The sequence below is a fragment of the Myripristis murdjan genome, chromosome 5 (genome assembly GCF_902150065.1).
Source record: "Myripristis murdjan chromosome 5, fMyrMur1.1, whole genome shotgun sequence".
NCBI lineage: Eukaryota > Metazoa > Chordata > Actinopteri > Holocentriformes > Holocentridae > Myripristis > Myripristis murdjan.
In genome coordinates this window covers 30,272,138-30,293,132 of record NC_043984.1, presented here as the reverse complement: position 1 = coordinate 30,293,132, position 20,995 = coordinate 30,272,138, and the positions used below count along the sequence as shown (strand labels likewise).

The following is a 20,995-nucleotide window of genomic DNA, read 5'->3' as shown; positions in this document are numbered from 1 at the left end:
AGAAAAGAAAAGAAAAGAAAAAGTATCAGGTGCATTATGTAAATTGTTTTTAAAAAAATGTACATTAATGCTACAATACTATTCCAACAATATAAGCCAGGAAGAAGAGGAAGAAGAAGTGACCTCCCAACAATAGGTGGCGCCAATGTACGTCAACGTTTTCTCACACCCGCTGTGGAAAAACTGAGGAGGCAGAAGAAGAAGAAGTTGTCAAACAAAGATGGCGGAAGATGGTGCAAGGGACCGGGCTTCATCGAAAACTTCCACAGACTCTGAGGCTGGTTTGTCGCCTAAATGTCCTGAAGATGACGGAGCGGAGAGTCCCGAGTCTGAAGCGTCTCGGGCTTCTCAGCAGGACCTCAAAAGCGTCTTGGTCACCAGCGTCTTAAACCTGGAGCAGCTCGACGTCGACCTGTACAGGTAGCCGGCGTCCCGCATCGATGCTGTGGGTTATTAGCTTTGACATGAACCTGGCTTTGCAAATATCATTTCTATCATGCTCACAGGTTGAGGCTTGATGCGACTCTGTTTACATGCTAATTGTTGCTGATGAGTTATTTTCCGTGCTGAAAAACACTGAAAAAGTTGCACTTGCTTAATAGGGCAACGATTAGTTTCACTTTATGTATTATCTGTGAGTTTCTTTCTTATTTTGTAATCGATAAAACACCGGTGCGGGGATGTTCTACCTTTTCGTCGCAGCTGATGGTCGCTAGTTAATATGGACACCAGCTAAGGTTTTGCATCAGCCTGTGGCATTATAACCTTTGAGCTGCACATTTGCAAACCAGCAGTCAGAATAGTGCTCTAAGCAGTTTCTCACAGGGTTTAATCAAAGGTTAAATGTTTTTAATTAATTGTAAACTACACTTTCCCCCGCTGTTTGATGGTTAGAAGGGGTGTTTACTACATGGAGATAGATTTGAGCCTGGCCTAATGCTGATTTTGGCTGTTCTGCTGTTTAACTGGGTTTTGTCTCAACATAAAGTGTCTCATAAAGTTGTTTGGCCGACACAAGCCGCCAGGTAGATTCCCCAAGCCTCTGCTGGGCGGAGATACTGCCTTATTAAGTCTTAAGTCACCCATAGGTGTTTGACTAGGTTCAGGTCTGGTGACAATGATTGCTGTGACATGTCATTTACATCACCCAGTGTCACCCTCATCAAACTCTTCAGTGAGCCTCGTTGCCCTGTGGATGGTCGGAGGAACTGACATCTTTAAAGAGACCACTCCCATCAGGATGGAAATGTTTCATCATGGGTTAAAGGTGATCTCTCAGAATAAGTTACCATTTGTCCCCGTCTGAGGGGACAAGTGGAAATTTCCTCCCCACAGCATGACAGAGCCAGCTGACCACATCTCTGTAGACCAGTGCCACTCAGCTCCTGTCTTTGTAATGAGGGCTTTATGCACTGCAGCTCTACTATAATATCCCTCTCTATGTAAAGTTTCTTTTGGGAGAATGGTGTTTCAATCCTCCAGGAGACTTCCAGAGACTTCTGTGCCAAGACATGTTGAAGCTGTTCTGGTGGCTTGTGGTGGCACAAAACACCTTACTAAGACACTTTATATTGGGATTTCCTTTAATTTTAGCACAAAACTACTTTCAGTATATTCATTAATTCATCAGCTTAGTGTGTGGTTAGATGGCTTTCATACAGTGGATGTGTTTGCACTGTACTTTCTAGGCTATATTGTGTATTGAATGGTTCATTTTTCCTAGGGTTGGTTTTACACCCCTAATATTCTGTATTGAAGGCAGAGCAGTCGACATCCTTAAGACACTGTTGTCTGTCGATTTGTACCACCTTGATGCATGAAACAATTCTTAGATTCCCTAGAATTTGCAATGAGAATTATTTGAACATTATTATTGAATTAATATGTTTTAAATGTTGGGATCACCGTAGTTTTCTGACTATTAATATGAGGTCACCTGCCAAAATGATCTGAAACTCAGTTCTGTTCTGGTATGCTAAGATGTACTTAAGGGTGAGTGACATTGATTTACCATTGTTTAGAGTATTTCTCTTTTCTCTGCAGAGGAAAGCACCATTGGGTGCCACGTACTCAGCGTCTGTTTGGTGGCCAAATAATTGGTCAGGCCCTTGTTGCTGCCGCCAAATCTGTTGACGATAACCTCTTTGCCCATTCTCTGCACTGCTACTTTGTACGAGCAGGTAAGTAAGACAGAGTCAGAGGTGTTGTTGCACCTCATCATCAGCGCAGACATCATTTTAACAGAAAAGAGGTTTTTAGGTCCTTCAAACTATTTTTGTTTTTAGAACAAATGAAACCTGTGGAGTTTGCTGCCCTGGTCCAAAATACTGCTGTTTTTATCAATTCACTGTTATTCTGATGTTTTTACAGTCAAAGCGAAAGTGTGAACACATGCATCGCAAATGTAAACACAAATGTAAAATCCTGAAGCTGCATTATTGATACTAAATGGGAAAAGCATTCTTAAAAAAAAAAAAAAAAACTTGTTTAACCTCATAGAAAACTCACTTTGAGGTAAAATTATTGCACACTGGGACATTGGTACATTACAAACTAAGGGATGAACTACCCCCCCCCCCCCTTTCCTTTCTTTTCTTTGGAGACAACAGAGCATTTTCATTAATATATAGTGAAGCTTCTAAAGAAAGATGGGAAACATTTAAACCTTTACAACTGTGGAATCTTACCCTAATAAAATCACTGAATAATAAATTGGCCATAGAGAGGACCATTAGTCTTTGCTTGCACACAATAAAACCTTTATTGTTCGCTTAAGAAACCTAGTTTTTGCCCCAAAACTTTCTACTGGGTTATTTTCAGGAGATCCCAAGGTTCCAGTGCTGTACCAGGTGGATCGCATAAGAGATGGCCGCAGTTTCTCAGTGCGCTCTGTGAAGGCCATTCAGCATGGACAGCCGATACTGATCTGCCAGGCCTCCTTCCACATGCAGCAGCCGAGTCCCCTGCAGCACCAGTTCACGATGCCTGTGGTGCCTCCACCTGAACACCTTCTCACTGTGGAGGAGCTGATTCGCCTCTATTTGAGGTAGAAAAACATCTCAGACGGAGGAGTTGAGCACACCGCGACCTGTCTGGCTTCGTGAATCAGTTATCATTGTTAAGCTGCCACAGCCCAGTGTTCAGCCCCAAACACTGGGGTGGGAAACAGCACACAGTCTCACAGTTAATTTCTGATTTGTGTGACTAAACTTCAGTCATGATTACTGACACATCAGCATTTGTGGATGCTGTACAACACACGGAAAGTCTTTTTTTTCTCCACCTATTCTAAGGCCTAAAAATTGCAATAGACCATGCAAACTGGACAAATGTGTCACTAATTGAAGCATGCATTTATTTGGGGGTGGGCAAGTGTCGCTGTTTTAACCTTATATAAGACTACCATAGTACATATTCAGTTCATCATTCACACTTGATGATGATGTAAATTCTGTTGAGCTGCTAGTTGCTGTGTGGAAGCTACACAGTCTGAGGTTATTTCCCTACATGTGGACTGATTAAGGCTGTGCTAAACCTTCCCATTTATGTTCACAGTCTCCCAACAGCTCAAACCCAGCAGACTGCGCAGCATACTTGGTTTGGTACAAATAGCACTAAGTTATTTAGACTTATCCCTAAATAATTACAGTTTGCATCAGTCCATACAGCAAAGGCATACAGGATTCATAAGGTCATAAAAAACCTGAAAGAGTCACTCAGTTTGAAAATACAACTTCCAGACCCTGCAAAAGTTATAGAAAATTGCAATTTTGTAAAGGTTTTTGAAATATGTGGAATATAGCTTTACTCACAACATTTATAGTGTTGGAACACCTTTTCAGTGGCAACTCAAAAAATAGGTCATCGTCATGGAAATTAAGCTAAAATTTATGCAAATATATTAGCATTAGACGTGTTAGACTAGATTTGTTTGAGGTCACATGATGTTGTTCAGTATGCCTTAAGCGTATACCGGTAACTAAATTTATCTAATTATAAAAATGTGACATGCACCTTTTATTTCTGTTTAACTTTTACAGCAGTCCAGATGTAGCAGATACTGCAAAACAAGGCCTGAACAAACTGCTGGCTAATGAAGTGCCCATTGAGATAAAGCCGGTCAACCCACCAGACATGTACAGACGCGTCGCAATGGAGCCAAAGAAGCTGTTCTGGGTGCGAGCACGTGGACATATCGGTAAAATGCCATAAAAATCAATTACACTGCACACATGTTTATACATATGTTGGATTCAGAGATGCATATACTGATCCAGTGGGTATCTGCAGGATGCGCCCATGTTACAAAATAAAATAGGATGAGACACTTCATTGACATGGCTTCTTATTATACCCTTTTTTTTTTTTTATTTAAATGAAACAAAAGGCTCTTGTGGGGAATTTTGTTCATTGCAACAGCAAGTAATGGGACACAGCAATAAAAAAAATGCTCTAAATAGGAATAGGCATGAGCTAAACATTAAGCAACCAACAATTTCAACACAAAAATTGACTTATTGATTTTAAAATGTATGAATTTACAGTATATATTCAGGATGGGGCAATCACATCAATCAAATACAATGAGACCATGAAAAAGAATGAAAATATGATAAACATGGTATGAGGATTCAAGGAACTTTATTGTCCAAATAAATGATAATGTTGAGATAATGTTGTTTGCATCATTCATGTGCAACATTGGACCTCTGTTGTGTTTATGTATGTGTGTTTCTTGCAGGTGAAGGAAACATGAAGCTGCATTGCTGTGTCGCTGCTTACGTGTCAGACTATTCGTTTTTGGGCACAGCGCTGCTGCCTTACCCAAACCACCGGGCCCGGTTCACGGCCTCCCTGGACCACGCCATGTGGTTCCACAGCACTTTCCGCACAGACGAGTGGATGCTGTACGAGTGTGAGAGTCCGTGGGCAGGTCAGTGTGCCGCTCACTTTCCATCTGCTCTGCTTCTGTCCTTCTGTCTGTCTGCCTCAGCGATGCCCAAAAACAGGCAGGCCCTGGAGGTCAAATTAGCCAACCATTTAATCTTTGTGCATATCATTTTGTTTGTCTCCTTAGTGTTTTTGTGTGGACACTGGGAACATTTTACTAAAATATATTTTTTTTAAAAATACATCACAATCTTTGTTTACACAAATTATGACATATAAATGAAAATTGAAGAGAATTTATGTTTATTTGTAAATGTGGTTCACATATTTGAAATTGCTGAGCTACAGATAAAAAAAAACTGTTTTTATTTATGGAAATTTTTTAAACCATGTTTGATGTATTGATTTATATGACATTTGCCTGCTCATGAGACTGTTTGATATTCATACATTTCTGAATAATTAGGTTTTTACTGTATCTTAGACCCATGACTTGTCATCTGTGATCCTTTTAATGTATTCGCCCTTCATACACACTCTCAATAGCTACTTTATTAGGTCCACCTGCACAATCTAATGAAATCCAATCCAACTGTTGTGCCATAAAGTTTACTTTTCTGCCGCCTGTAATGCTCAGATTTTCTTTTTTGTCACAGTAATAGAGGTGTTCATTCAATTATATGTTTGGCATTGAGCTCATAGTTTGTGCTGCTGTCGTACTGGACTGCAATTTACTGAGAACTGTTTCCACTATTCTGTCCCACCTAATTGTATATAAATTAGGGAGGACAAAAAATTAGAAACACCTCTCAGTATAATGTAGTCCAGTACAAGACCTTTGCAAACTACAACCTCTATAATAAACATTGAATTAAATTTACACTTTCTCCACAACAAAAATTGAACATTATAAACTTTCTTTAAAGGTAGAATTTATGGCAGAGCTGTTGCACTGAAATGCATTTGACGGTACAAGTAGACCCGATAAAGTGGACACTTAGTGCATGTCTTTAGCTTTATATGTGTGTTCTGGCATCCTACAGGGGGCAGTAGAGGCCTGGTTCAGGGCCGCTTGTGGAGGAGAGACGGGGTGCTGGCTGCCTCGTGTGCTCAGGAGGGTGTCCTGAGGGTCACTGAAGTTACGCAGCACAGCAAACTTTAGGGTGTTCCTTTTGTTTCTCTTTCTCATTCCTGATTTATTCCTAAAGGCATGGGGTGGCTGGGAAACTTTAAAAATTTTAGAATGAAATAGGCATGCAGTTGAAATTAATGACTGGAATCATAACACATGTATGGCTCTTTAATGTCACACTCCATCTCGCTCTAACCTGTTCTCGTCTATTATACTATTAACATTTGAAATTACTATGGCACAATCAGGGTTTAAAAAAAGGTATAATACAAGGTTTCTGTCAAGGTATAATACAACCAAGCACTGATATGGTTTGGGGCCCTTGAGGAGGATTTTTTTTAAGAATTGGTGTTCACTTACTTACTGGAGTCAGATGACAGAAATATAATATGATTGCATCAAATCATAACTCCTCATGATTGAATCCCAACTGGAAGGAAACCTGAATTGAACTGCAAGCCTCTTTCAATTCAACATGCAAATGAACTGAATAATGGTGTTAAATACATATTTTGGGTTATATGTAATTTGTTATTGTGCCATATTTTTTGCCTGTTAAGATTTCAAACACTACACGTTTATCAGTCAGTAGAGACCATTACTGCTGCTTGTCACCCTGCTCTTATTAAAAGCACTGGTGTATTTTACTGTTAGGCTCATATCTTTCATGCCGCCTCATTCTCTCAAGGCCATGTGAGTCTGTAATCTGAGAAAGTCACTTTACTAAAAATATTTATGACCTAAAATTCCAGGAAGGGGGGGGAAATGAGAAAAAAAAAATATTTTATGCATAAAGTTGGTAATGCAATATGTAAATATTTGTTCAGAATTGTTTATTATTCTATATTCTATATTTTGCTGCTTTCTCTGCTTGTCTTTAGTTGTAAAATGACCTGAATCTTTGGGAGCTGGTCTCTAGATACATTTAAAGTAATCCTTAATGATTTGGAGGCAGGCACATCTGGCTGCAGATGTTTTGACTGATTCCTAATGCCTATCTGTGGTCCATGATGTCAATGATGGATGAGGAATATTTTTGATATTTTATGATTCTGTAGTTTAGTTCCTATTTTTATTATAACCTACTATGTGTTTTTGTTTGTCTGCAACCCTGTTGTCTGTGCTGCTACCTGTCTTGGCCAGGTTGCTCTTGTAAAAGATTTTTAATCTCAATGAGCCTTTCCTGGTTAAATTAATATTATTATTATTATTATTATTTTCCAGCCAATAAACAATTCAGACCAAAGGATGGGTGTGTGCTTATCAGTGATGGTGGCTCATTTTTCAGGACAAGATGAGACACATACATGACATGACTTTCTATCAGCATCATTGTTTGATAAATTACATACACCTTTCTCACTGTTTTTGCATGTTCATACATGCTTGTACTGTGATAGTCTACAAGAAATATGATAAAATATACTTATATACTAAATTTTGCTTGTCATACCATATAGATTATATATGTATATTGTTTTGCAAACTACGGAAGCCCTAAAGGGCCATACATAAATATTTTTATTTCCTCCGTTTTCTCGTGATAACGAGATAATTTTCCTCCGTTTTCCCGTGATAACGAGATAAATTTCCTCCGTTTTCTCGTGATAACGAGATAATTTTCCTCCGTTTTCTCGTGATAACGAGATAATTTTCCTCCGTTTTCTCGTGATAACGAGATAATTAAATCGAGATCTCGAGAAAACAAAGCGATTGTCTTATTAAATTATTGCAGGAAACATCAGTCAGTGTAGCAATGTCAGAGGAGCAGGAGAGTATTGATCACTGCATCACTTATCTGTTCAATCAAGGCCTGACACAGGCTGAAATAGCTTTATGCTTTATGTCAGGGGTCACCAATCACGTGCCATGCAGGGCCGAGAGGCTGCAGGTTTTCATTCCAACCAAGACCTCCACCAGGTGATTTCACTGATTAGCTCCAGGTGATCAGTGAAATCACCTGGTGGAGGTCTTGGTTGGAATGAAAACCTGCAGCCTCTCGGCCCTCCATGGCACGTGATTGGTGACCCCTGCTTTATGTGTCCAAGGAGACGTCAGTCAGCATGACATGTCACGTATGATGGAAATCTCAGGCCTATCACGTTTCATTCATTCATTCAAAACGGAGGGAAAATATCTCGTTATCACGAGAAAACGGAGGAAATTTATCTCGTTATCACGGGAAAACGGAGGAAAATTATCTCGTTATCACGAGAAAACGGAGGAATTATCTCGTTATCACGAGAAAACGGAGGAAAATTATCTCGTTATCACGGGAAAACGGAGGAAAATTATCTCGTTATCACGAGAAAACGGAGGAATTATCTCGTTATCACGAGAAAACGGAGGAAATAAAATGTATTTATGTATGGCCCTTTAGGGCTTCCGTAGCAAACAGCACATTTTACATCGTAGCCAATTCAAAATGCTTTACAGAATGTTGAAAATACAATAAAATTTGAGAATATAGAAAAAATGCAATAGTACAAGAGTGTGCGGAAAAGACACAAGAAGGTGTTTAAAGCATGGCATGAATTTTGGTAATGGAATGGATTGTGGAAATGAAAATACTAATTTCAGGATTAAATCTGGGGGGGAAAAAGCTGTGGGTATGCAAGTGTTGTCTGTGGGTTGCAAGAAAAAACAAATTTTCCATGTCTGAGCTTTTATAAGCTGCTTTACAGAGCAGTCAGGACAGTCTGACATGGAAAAGTTGTGAAATTAAATGCCCACAAATAAATAGATGAATATACCCCACGCTTATCTCTGGAAGTACGACAACATCCGGTTTCATTTCATGTATCAAGAATATTGTTATACGCGTTTACTGATTCCTAAACGGGTTTGTGTGGTTTTATTTTGAAGGTAAAAAAAAAAAAATACCATTTTCCGGTGCTCCGACTTTCGCTGTTTTATTTGATACAGCGACGAAGTGCTAGCCTCCCGCTTGTTCTGCCTATTTGTTCAACACGAGTTGAATTTTAGCTTGTAGTAAGCTATTAAAAATCGCCAGAGATGCCGCGGGTGTATGTCGGCAAGCTTAGTTATCATGTTCGAGAGAAGGACATTCAAAGATTTTTCAGCGGATATGGAAAATTACTCGAGATCGACCTGAAAAACGGGTAAGCTAAGCTAATAAAGGCTAACGTTTGCCTTAACGTTACGCGCAGTGCGTCTTTGGCAGGCCCTGTTTTATTATTGCTTGTTTGTTTCGTTTGCCGTGGAAAAACTTGTTGTCAGCCGTGTAATTGTGAGAGTTACTGTTAACGTTATAGCATTTACTAACATATATCTTCGACGAAACTCCAACCACAACATCAGTAAACGGTTAACGTCCGTCTGACAACTAATCACGTAGCTACGGTAAGGAGCCGTTGCTATGGCAAACACCAAAATCAACGCTGAGTAGACGATCTGTAGTAAACTGTCATGTCATTTCAGTGGTATTTTAAATGATGCCAATAGTCAACATAATCCATTTTCGAAAACCAGGTTATTCTTCATTGGGTGCCTATAACGTCAGGTAGCAAAATAAGAGACAGCCTTCCTAGAAACTTCTGATTCCCATTAGTTCACATCAGTGTGCGTAAACACAACCAAAACATTGCTCTCCGCCAACAGTCAGGATAATGAAGCTGTTTTTAAAAAGGTTAACACAGTATGCTACCTAGCCCAGTTGTTGTTTGCTATATAAGTAACAAATATATCAGTAAATAAACGTGCTTGTATAGATAGAGATGGATAGAGCGGATACTTTAGGGCTCTGCTGCAGTACTAGTACAGTTGCGCTGTTGTGTAGGTAGGCCGACTACGCAGCTGGTACATTGTGTACTATCTACCTAGTAACTAGGTAAAGCGACTTAGGATTGCCAGATTCTTTAATGGAGCCTGGTGCAGTCATCACTGCACACTTGCAAAGCAGTGCTGTGCATTACAGTGTAGATCATGGGGGTATTTCACAAAGGAGGATTAACTGCACTCTCTCCCCAGTGATTTTATGACCCGGGTCCCTATTTGAAACTCTACTGTTTACAGTTTAGGTGCAACCATGCACGTTCCAGTGAGTTTGAACATGCCTTGCAATTAGGGATGTCACACTAGTACAGATACCAAATGGATGCCAGATTTTAAGAAATCTAATGGCATTAGTTTTTATGCAGTATTGGTAGTACAGACTGGTAAGGCATTTGTGAGTAACTGTGCACATGCTGTGTTTGGTGAGATGTTCATACCTCATTTTCTGAAATTAACCATTTCATGAAGGGTTTTAAAAATGAGTGAGGTCATGAAATCACTGGAGGAGGCCTCTAAAGTTAGCCAGATAACTCTAAACATGTCTTAGCAGTCAGCATCAGCATGGACGAGTGAATAATATATTCCTAAAGTTAACAATTGATGTAACATTTTACAGATTCAAATCACTGTCATCAGGACATAGCATAATCCTCTCCAAAGTTATCTGGCTAACTTCTTGCTTTGTGGATTACTCCCCAGACTTGTTTTAGAAAGTGTATTCTACTCATTTTAACCCTTGTGTTTATTGTTGGCCTGCAGGTATGGCTTTGTAGAATTTGAGGACACCCGGGATGCTGATGATGCTGTGTATGAGCTGAATGGGAAAGAGTTGTGTGGAGAACGAGTGATCATTGAACATGCCCGGGGCCCAAGGAGAGATGGATACGGCTACGGAGGGCGCAGTAAGTTCAGTAGTGTGAAATACAACTGCTTACAAAATATAACATTTTCCTCATCTTTACCTTTTCACTTATTATTTTGTTTAGAGTTCTCATCGGTATCTGTTAAGTATTATTGTTGAGTATTAAATATGATGTTGGCTTCCTGGAACCTTTATTCAGTTATGTACATTTGCCTTTTTCAGAATTCATCTTAAAGGACTCTGCATGATTTTGGGTAGAACCTAAAGACTTGTATATCATCACTGAATTATTTAATACCTCAAACCTTGATTATATGTTGTTTTTGTAATTCAGTTACATGGTAGTCATTTTTATGATTAGGCATTAATGCTAACAGCACATATGTCATATGGTACAAACATAGAGGAATGACTTAATGCTTAAGACTGACACTCTGAAGTATTAACTCCTGTCAAGGCAAGAGTGACATACATCCCTGTCATCATAAACACTACTATGTGTGGTGCGTTAGGCTGATGGGGATGTAAAGCTGTAACTGTGGCATTACTGTGACTCTGCAAAGGTTGGTACAATCACTATAAAAGGCACCGAATGTAAGACTTAAAACTGTTTTGCATTCACTTTTATCCAAGTGTGATGAACCCAACTGCCTTACAACAGGTAGAAACAAATCAGATATACAGAAAACAAGGGATAAGACATGTGACGTTATATTGTATTCAGTTTGACTTCAACATTAACAAAGTGCTTGATGTTTCAATTTGAAAGAGTCCACTGCGGGCTGAGTCCGAGTCCATTGAGGGTAAAGATGACTGGCTAAGATGACTGCCTGACCCGTTTGGCCTTGGCTTTCACCTTACAATGTGTGTGTGACCTTTGCCCTTTGACCATTGGCTGACATAACCGGAAGCCATGATGACGGCATCCTTTTCCAATAGACCAGGGTGATGGTGAGGAATCCTGTTGGTTTTACTGTTGCAAGACACGTTGCAGAGGTCCAAGCCAACTCATGTTTTCAACCGTTTACATATTAAGAGCCATTTGCATGTAATATGCATAGACTGGCTCGCAGCACTCTGTGGTAAAATAAACATTTTTGGTTATTTGTGAACTCTGTCCTTTGTAGCACCACATAGACGATATTAGATATGCAGTACAGTGAATATTGGATTGTTAATTAAAATTAAAGGTAAAGGAAAATTCCACCCCCTTGTATTTAAAAATGTTAATTCTTTGATCTTTAACAATTCATACAAGATTTGTTCGTATAATTCTGTTCTAAAGCTATTAATAATTGATTCTTAATTTTCTGGTTTCTGCATTCTGCAACTTTTATTGGTTATCATCAAAGGAATACTTGCGTTGCAGTACTCCGAAAAGACTTGGAACAACTATATAAAACTGCAAAATGCAAAATTCAGTAATATTGCCCGGACCCTAATTGAGTGGTTTTCAAGCCTAGTCCTCAGCACCCACAGAACTAATGGTTTTCTATCCTACCAGGTAGTTAATTGCAGTCACCTTGCATATCATGTGTATAATAATCTGATTAAATAATTTTTGCACAGACGTAAGCTGTGGTAAATATCTGTCTGCTTGAGCTGAGGGAGATTTGCAAATAAATGAAAGCTTAGATGATAGAGATTTTCTTTCAGTTCAAGCAAGTAAAAGTACAAATATTAGCATAAACATCTTAAGTCTCCCAGATGTAAATGTAGCCTAGTTTTGAAACAATATCACACAAACCATTCACATTAAAGTTAATATTGCAGCAGATGAAGTGGATCCCGCTCCTGCAGTATAAAGGTTTCCATACCAGGTAAAAGATGGCCAAACAACGCTTGTGGAAACTGATTACAATTAATTCTGTCCTGGCTGTGCTGCTGATATTCTAAGCAGGTTATCTGTCAAAGATGGCATCAGACAGAAAGCAGTAGAGCTCTGGGTCCTGAGAACCAGGATTGAAGACCGCTCCCTTGATTTACTTTGTTGACCCCTGTATGACCTCTGAAACTTGACGGGTACTTGACAGCAGCCAGTAGCCTAATTACTGCGAAAGTTAGTATAGGCACAACACAACTAAGGGTACAAAGGTCCTATCTGTTCTTGCATTGTATATTGCCCCACACCCGTTTTGAGCCGTCTCCATTCTGTGTTTGTGTGGCTTGAATGACTGTTAATCTCCCTGTTTTCTTTGAAGGTAGTGGCTACAGCAGCAGAAGTCGCTCCGGCAGGGAGAAGTATGGACCACCCGTACGCACCGAATACCGCCTCATTGTGGAGAACCTGTCAAGCAGGTGCAGCTGGCAGGACCTTAAGGTAGGAGGAGACAAATGCCGTCCATTGACCAATACACGAAACAGTTGTCCCATGTGCTTTTGAACTGGGGTGACTGCACACATTGAAACTCTTTTTTTAGGAAATGTGATTGGTGTTCAAAATGGGGGAAACTGAGTCATTAAAGAATTGCTATTCTGCTTCAATGGCTAGAAACAAAGTTGTGTCAGCCAACAAAACACTCGACTGTGTAGAGGCAGAAGCCCTCTTGAACAAGAAACAATAGATTTGAATAGTTCTTTCTGTTTGCGCTGAGTAGTCTTTCACTCACACATTTTGCCTCTTTGTAGGATTTCATGCGGCAAGCAGGTGAGGTAACCTACGCTGATGCTCATAAGGAACGAACCAATGAGGGTGTCATTGAATTCCGATCCCGCTCTGATATGAAACGAGCCCTTGAAAAGCTGGATGGCACTGACATCAACGGACGGAAGATCCGCCTGGTGGAGGACAAACCTCGGCGCCGTCGCTCTTATTCTGGCAGCAGATCCAGGTGAATGAGGCTGAAATGTTGAGTTGGGTCTATGATTTTGTTTGGGTTTGTGTGTGTAACTTGCTCATGAATTGGCTTAATTAATAACTTGATTAACATAATTTAGCGGATGATTATGGGGAAGGGGGTATTTGGTTGCTCAGGTGCCTCTTGATTTTCTCTTTTTCAATGAACACTGAAGGTGGTGATGTTCAACCCACAGGTCTCGCAGCAGGCGTCGCTCTCGCAGCAGGAGCCGGAGAAGCAGGAGTTCCCGAAGTCGCTCAAGGTCTCGCTCTCGGTAAGTGAAGCACTGGGTTCCCACACAGGACTAGAACATTTGGGAATGTATGGAAATTAATTGGATAAATTTCAGGTTAGGTTTACTCGGATATTGTGCAGGGAAAATTACAGTTCAGCTTTAGGTAATTGGACAGAAAATGTATTCTAAAAAAAAGAGGTCACAAGTCTCATGCACATATAATTGCTTATTTTATTAAGCTGTAGATTTTCACGTATTCATGTGAAAGATAAGCTATATGGTAATAAACATCACCTATTTGAAAAATATCTTACCCAGCTGTTGTATGTTCTAGGGATGCAAATGATCGATTAATGAATTAATCAGTAGTTGATTCACCTTATCAATCGATTATCGATTAATTGATAAACGGCAATTTTCCTGAAAAGCTGAATTTCCCTCTGAATTTTCCCTCTCTATTCCTTATGATACACGGAAAAAAATGCACATCATATTCCTTAATCAAGGATTTATTGATTTAGAAATATAAAAATAAATTTATTGATTTATATTTAGAGCAGTCCAACAGTCGGTTGTGAGAGCCACATTCGCCGTTGCAATCTGTGTTTTCAACTCTGCCTTCTTCCTCATGTAACGTGCTTCCGTGTAGGTAGTTATGGTTGTTCTAGAGGGGATATTATACCCTGGCTCGATGTAGTTTATCACCTCTTGAAATCCCTCGCCATCAACAGTGTTTATCGGCAGCATGTCTGTTGTAACCATGTTGCATATTCGTTGGGTAATGCCCTCTGCTTTCCCGGCGTCACATAACCTCCATCCCAACACTGCAGTGATTGTAGGCTGTGAAGCTGATCCACTCAATGTGAGGTATTTAGGTGGTAATTGAGCAAAATTGTGGAGTTGCTGTACTTTAAAGTACAACCACATATCGTGCATTTGGCGTCTTTGCCATCATTTATCAACTTAAAATGGTCCCACACTACACACGTTTTGACCGCTTCATGTTTGTTTTGTTCTCTTGTGTGTGTCCCAGGACGTCTAGCATCAGCACTCAGTACAAAGGTGCCCTCGTGTGGACTGGCAAGGCACTACTACCCCCCTTCAAATGGACTGTGAAATGTTCAGTCAATTGCAATCAGTTTAATTTAATCGAGTAAATTCTTACTGATAATTAATCGATAATCAGTTAATTGTTTGCATCCCTAGTATGTACCAACCAAACGCCAGTCAGAATATTCAAATCCAGTCAGGAAATTCATGTCTAGGAAAGGAAGAAATTTGATATGTAAAGTGGAACCATGTGGATTGATGGGAATTTTGCTATCTTCAGAAATGAGGAAATTCACACAGGTAACACTCTTGTCTAATTTTGATTTGTTTTATGCAGCTCTCGATCTCGCAGCAAGCACCGATCTCACTCCAAGTCGGGACGTAAGTCTCGCTCCAGATCAAGGAGGAAGTCCCGCTCCAAATCCGCAGAGAAGACTCGCTCTCGCACCCGCAAGTCACACAGTCGCTCCAAGAGCAACAAGTCTCGCTCCCGCTCAGACACCCGCAAGTCGCGCTCCAAGAGCAGATCGAAAGTCAAAGCTGAGCGTGAATCCCGAAGTCGCTCCAAGGAGAAATCTGCCAGTAAGAAGTCTCAGAGCCGTTCTCCGTCCCGTTCAGAGAGTAGAAACGAGAAACATGCCAAGTCTGCATCTAAGTCTCCTCCTGGCGAGGGCCATCGGCCCTCCAAGTCCCCAGCCAAGCACTCAGCCTCCCGCTCCCCCTCCCGCTCCAAGTCCCGCTCCAGATCCAGATCAGCTTCCCAAGATTGACTGCTTCAGTGCGAGCGCAGTGAAGCAAATGAGGGTTTGTGAAGAACAATGGATCTCATACTGGGCCTGTGTTCAGAAACCTCTAACACTGGGTCATGTGTTTGAGTTGTTTACAGAACAAAAATGATTTTTACTAAGAAGTATTTGGAAGATAATAACTCTGTATCTTATTGCGCTGAGATTTCAGTTTTTTTTTTAAGAATTTCCTCTCCAGGAATATTTTAAGTTCTTAGCATTAATACTGATAAGCTGTAAATTATCACAAGGAACGTAAGAGAGGAGCTTAGAAGTTGTCACTCTGAGTGACTGAGGCTGTCAGGTATTAAGTCTCATAAACTGTAAATTCTACATTGCAGTTCAGCAACTTATGATAGGGAAGCTGCTGCTTCATGTTTCTTTTGGTAGTATAACATTAATTGGGACATGGAAAGGTGTAGGGGTGCACACTAAGTCACAATTTGATGCATGTTGTGGGATAATTGTTTTTACCTGCTTGCTTTTTGAAACCCACCATCTTCCTCCAAACTGATCTGAAGTAATCATCAGTTATTTCTAATGTCTTTAATAAAAACAACATATTTTAAGTGTTGTCATCTTACTTTCTTTACTTATTTTAGTAGTTTTACACTTGCACAAAACAAAAGGCCTGATTATAGATAGATAGATAGTTAAATAGATAGATAGATTTACTTTATTGATTCCAAACTGGGAATTTCTAATTATGAGAACAGATATACCTCACGCCCTGAGAGCTACCACAAACACAAACATTGCATAAAAAATTATTCCTTGACAAAGCATCAGATGAAGGACTATGGCATAAGGAATGAACTTGTCTTGATTTATATCTTATATTTAATCGAAATATATTCCACTTGTCTATGGTCATTTCAGGAGTACAGGTACTGATCAGCAAGAAACACCTATCAGAAAGGTCAGTGTGTAGTAACAAAGTCTGTAATGTCTGTATAAACCTTAATGAATGGCATGGAAGTGCAATGTGAGATGTGGCCAAATATATAGTAAGTTTATTTATCACAAATGTTACCAAAAACTGCACTGAATTTTGTTTTCCAGAGAAGAAGACAGTCAAATCACTCAGGACCTCCTTGCACATTTTAAGTGTCAAAGCAAAGATGTAAGAAATACACGTCAGAAACATTCAAGGGGCTTCTGTGACAGATTTTAATTGTTGCATATTTGTTAAAATGCACAATGCCCAGTGCGCAACGGTGGTTATGACGAGAGTAAAACTAGCCGCAATGTATTTTAATGTACAAAATAAGTAAAAAACTGAATTGTATAGGAACTAAGTTTGCCCACATTTTTTAAAATAATATTAATCTAGTGACCTAAATCCATAGCGTACAACATAAGTTATAAACATGCGCGGTATTATTTATTTATTTATTAGTTTTAAATAGAGTATGCAGAAAATCGACGCCATTCTGACTAATATAATAACATTTTATTTTATTTTATTTTATTTTATTTTATTTTATTTTATTTCATGTTTGTTTGGCGCTGGTGTGGTTGCTATGCGGTTAGCGGCCTTGGTTACCCCGTTTTCACCCACAATGCACCAGTGATACTGAAGACAGCTTTGCAAGGTAAATTAGTCAACGCCAGCTAAGTTGTTTTAAAATAATTACTGGCGGAAATAAATTTCACAGCTAAGCATTTGACGTGGCTATCTTCGCTACACAGACATAGAAGACAGAAACATGAACAGAACCAGGACATTCGGTAGTAATACACTGACGCGCAGCTATCATTAGCCTAGTATGCTAGCTTCAAAGTTAGCTACCGTTCAAGTCGAATTGCTGTAAATTCAATAGTTTGTAATGACGCTCACTGGTTTACAGACAACAACTTTAAATCCATTAAATAACCTTATTTCATAGCTAACTAGCCGATAACGCAACAGTTACGTAAGGACAGTTTTGTCAAGGGCAGTTTTGACTTGAGGCTGTGCTCAGTTTTCTAGACTCGGATGAAACCATAACCTCAGCGGCTGGGTTTGGGTCAACAAATGAAGAATGGAGAAGGAGCAACGCAACACTGTCGTTTTTAATGCTTCAAAAAGAGAGCTGTTCACCGCCAACAGTGGCTACAAGTCCCTGCAGAAGAGGCTGAGGGCTCAGTGGAAGATCCAAAGGTAGTGTTGTTGTTGTTTTAGATGTTGTTTGTTCTGCTTGCACCTGAACAAGCTTTAGTCAGTGTGCTGTCATTGCATCGCAGTCATGTTAAGAAAATTTTATTAAAACAAAATAAATGCTATATCCCAAGTTTTAAAGATGAGCTGTCTCCGGAGAAGCTGAAGGGTGTCAAGCTGTGGATAACTGCCGGCCCAAGAGAGAAGTTCACAGCATCAGAGGTGACGTATCAAGAGGGCTTATTTAATTCACTGAATTTAAATAAAACCTGGTCTGCCTTAAAGATTTTAAAATTTTAATTTCCACAAGAAAAAGTTGAGAGAGGGAGTTGACCAGCCGAAAATGGGCCAACTTGCAGCTCTGTTTGATTTCTCACTTTAGCTTTCAAACAGTCACATCATGTTTGTCCTCTGGTGTCCCATTATTTTGAAGATGGAGGTGTTGAAGCAGTACCTGAATGGAGGAGGAGATATCCTTGTCATGCTCGGTGAAGGAGGAGAAACAAAATACGACACCAACATCAACTTTCTCCTGGAGGAATTTGGGATAATGGTCAACAATGGTGAATATGAAATACTGTAACTTATAATAATAATAATAATAATAATAATAATAATCAGGTAATCAGTTTTCCTGAGCAGTCTGGGTGATGCAGCATGTGTGTTCTTGTTCTGCCTCAGATGCAGTGGTGAGGAATGTTTATTACAAGTACTTCCACCCTAAAGAGGCACTGGTGTCCAACGGTGTGTTGAACAGGTATGTTGTATGTTGTAGCGACTGTCCAAGAAGTAACACTTAGCCGCTGAGAGGGCAAATGCACGAGTCCATAGCTGTGTTATGGTTGTTTACTAGAAACATACATATACACACTCACCTACAGTTACTATTGGTGACAGTGACAGGTGTGTAACCGAAATACATTCCTCGCTCTTACAGCATACATTGTCCCTCACCCCAGCTTCCATTTTTAGGTTTATTCAATTATTGTAGGTTTATTTATTTATATTCATTTATAAACTTAGTCTGGCTTATTCTATGAACTGATGCTGAAAGTTTTTTTCCCCACCTTTCTTGTTTAGAGAGATCAGTCGGGCTGCTGGCAAAGTGGTCACAGGAATCATTGAAGAGGAAAACTCTGGAAACAATTCACAGTAAATTTGACATTTTTAACATTCATAGAGTGCTCTGTTTAGTGCCAAGTTAGATGTGCTGTGTAACGCATGCTGTTTTAATGTGTTTATTTAGGGCTCTCACATTCGTGTATCCGTATGGCGCAACGCTGAATGTGATCAAGCCTGCTGTGGCTGTCCTTTCAACTGGCTCAGTCTGCTTCCCCCTGAACAGGCCCGTCCTGGCCTTCTATCAGGCCAAGGTCAGAAACAGGATTTGGTTTCCATTGTCATATTCAGTTTATATAATTCTTGTGAATATATAGCATTGTCAGGTGAAGCTGAAAATGTGTTTTATGTCCTAATGAAGGAGCGTGGCAAGTTGGCAGTGCTGGGTTCCTGTCACATGTTCAGTGACCAGTACTTGGACAAAGAGGAGAACAGTAAAATAATGGTGAGTACATTTGACATTGTCCTTTTGTCTTTTAAATTTGATTTCATATCAAAAAAGTTTTGCCAACATGTGGAATCTGTTTAGTGATGTTTTTTTTGTCCCAATAGTCTGTAACTCTTTATCATTCCAGGATGTTGTGCTCCAGTGGCTCATGACTGATAATATTCAGCTGAATCAAATTGACGCAGAAGACCCGGAGGTGAAGAAACATTCTGCATAAGCCATGTCAACCTTCAGTATAACCTTTTATGTCAGCTAATATATACATGTGTTTGGCCTTTTATTGTCCAGATCACAGACTACAATATGTTACCAGACACAGGGCGCTTGTCAGAACAACTTCGAGTCTGCTTGCAAGAGGGCGATGAAAACCCGAGGGACTTCACCTCTCTCTTTGATATGTCTTTACTCAAGTTGTCCACTGACACTTTACCACAAGTCATCAGGTGAGCATGCAAGATGTACCATGATTGTGATTGCTGGCTTTTGTTGTTTACTTTTGGCAGCTAACGGCAAACTTTTCTCCTGCTTCAGCTCTTATAAGCAGCTACATGTTAAACATGAGCCACTCCAGCTGATCACTCCACAGTTTGAGACCCCGCTGCCTCAGCTACAGCCCGCTGTAAGTTTCAGTCCTGCATTCTACATTTACCTACATTTTCCTCACATTGTATTCACCAAAAATGAGTCAGATGTAATAGTCAGGTTCTGGACTTGTATGTTGTATGAAAACACATTTTATTTTAAGCCACATGATGTGTTCTTGTGCTTTAGGTCTTCCCACCTGCTTTCAGAGATTTGCCTCCGCCCATGCTTGAGCTCTTTGATCTAGATGAAGCATTCTCCTCTGAGAAAGTGCGCTTAGCACAGCTCACTAACAAATGTAAGTTAACTTTGTTCACAATACATTGACTGGTTGTCTTCAGTCCCATCGTTGGGATTGTATTTGTACATCAGGATTTTGTCCTGAGTGTTTTGTTGGTTTTTCCTCCTTCCCTACCAGGTACAGACGATGATCTTGAGTTTTATGTGCGGAAATGTGGTGAAATCCTGGGGGTGACTGCCAAGTTGGACAAAGACCAAAGAGATGCCAAACACATCTTGGAGCACATTTTCTTCCAGATAGTAGAGTTCAAGAAGCTCAATCAGGTAAGTTAACTCCCCTGTCCCTTCAAGCTGATAATTAGGTTGCTCATATAAAATTGTGTCAAACGCTTTAACTAAAAAATATGATTTTATATTTGCAGGAACATGACATCGACACAGAGGCACAATTTCCCCTTTCTGATTAGATTCATGCGACATGGTAAAGTAGGTTTTCAGCTCCCATCTACTCTCTCCTACATCCTGACCCGGTCACTAAGGCTGCGCTCACACAGCAGTTAAAAGTGACCCAGTTGATCTGGTCGCCTGTACTGTTCACATTCATCTTTTATATATGTGGCCTGTATCTGACAATGTGAACAGATCTGGAAGAACTATAGCTTAAAGTTTCCCTTATTGAAAAACGTTAATATCCTGAATACATGAGCTGCAGTAAAAAGGGGACAGAAATAACATGCTAGTATAGTCTTTGCATTATCCAGACATTTCTGAGTGAGCTGACACTGTAAATAAAGTGTAATTTTGTACTGAGATGGAAAACCAAATTCCCACATCTTTAGCCTTTTATACCTTATTGTATTTTGTTGTATAAAATGTAAAC

General features: G+C 39.8%; 3 protein-coding genes across 4 annotated transcripts; all 3 read left to right on the top strand.

Moving 5' to 3' along the window:
• Positions 1-205: 205 nt before the first annotated feature.
• On the top strand, positions 206-6,536 carry acot8 (acyl-CoA thioesterase 8). Its single transcript, XM_030052641.1, has 6 exons — positions 206-420; positions 2,044-2,180; positions 2,821-3,046; positions 4,041-4,198; positions 4,742-4,933; positions 5,934-6,536. The coding sequence occupies exons 1-6, from the start codon at positions 221-223 to the stop codon at positions 6,050-6,052; spliced, it is 1,032 nt and encodes a 343-aa protein (XP_029908501.1). The 5' UTR covers positions 206-220; the 3' UTR covers positions 6,053-6,536.
• Positions 6,537-8,909: 2,373 nt separating this feature from the next.
• Positions 8,910-16,155, top strand: srsf6b (serine and arginine rich splicing factor 6b). Its single transcript, XM_030052051.1, has 6 exons — positions 8,910-9,144; positions 10,577-10,719; positions 12,881-12,999; positions 13,308-13,510; positions 13,713-13,790; positions 15,139-16,155. The coding sequence occupies exons 1-6, from the start codon at positions 9,038-9,040 to the stop codon at positions 15,569-15,571; spliced, it is 1,083 nt and encodes a 360-aa protein (XP_029907911.1). The 5' UTR covers positions 8,910-9,037; the 3' UTR covers positions 15,572-16,155.
• Positions 16,156-17,110: 955 nt separating this feature from the next.
• ift52 (intraflagellar transport 52 homolog (Chlamydomonas)) lies at positions 17,111-20,977 on the top strand. Of its 2 annotated transcripts, none has more exons than XM_030052206.1 (14): positions 17,111-17,181; positions 17,551-17,729; positions 17,861-17,948; positions 18,160-18,289; positions 18,408-18,483; positions 18,807-18,878; positions 18,973-19,099; positions 19,207-19,290; positions 19,421-19,489; positions 19,582-19,736; positions 19,825-19,912; positions 20,065-20,173; positions 20,294-20,439; positions 20,538-20,976. In XM_030052206.1, exons 2-14 carry the CDS (start codon positions 17,611-17,613, stop codon positions 20,580-20,582), a joined length of 1,308 nt encoding a protein of 435 aa, XP_029908066.1. In that variant the 5' UTR covers positions 17,111-17,181; positions 17,551-17,610; the 3' UTR covers positions 20,583-20,976. The 2 variants fall into 2 exon arrangements, with proteins under 2 accessions (XP_029908066.1, XP_029908067.1); XM_030052207.1 differs by having other exon boundaries at positions 17,181-17,317; positions 20,538-20,977.
• The last annotated feature ends 18 nt before the right edge of the window (positions 20,978-20,995 follow it).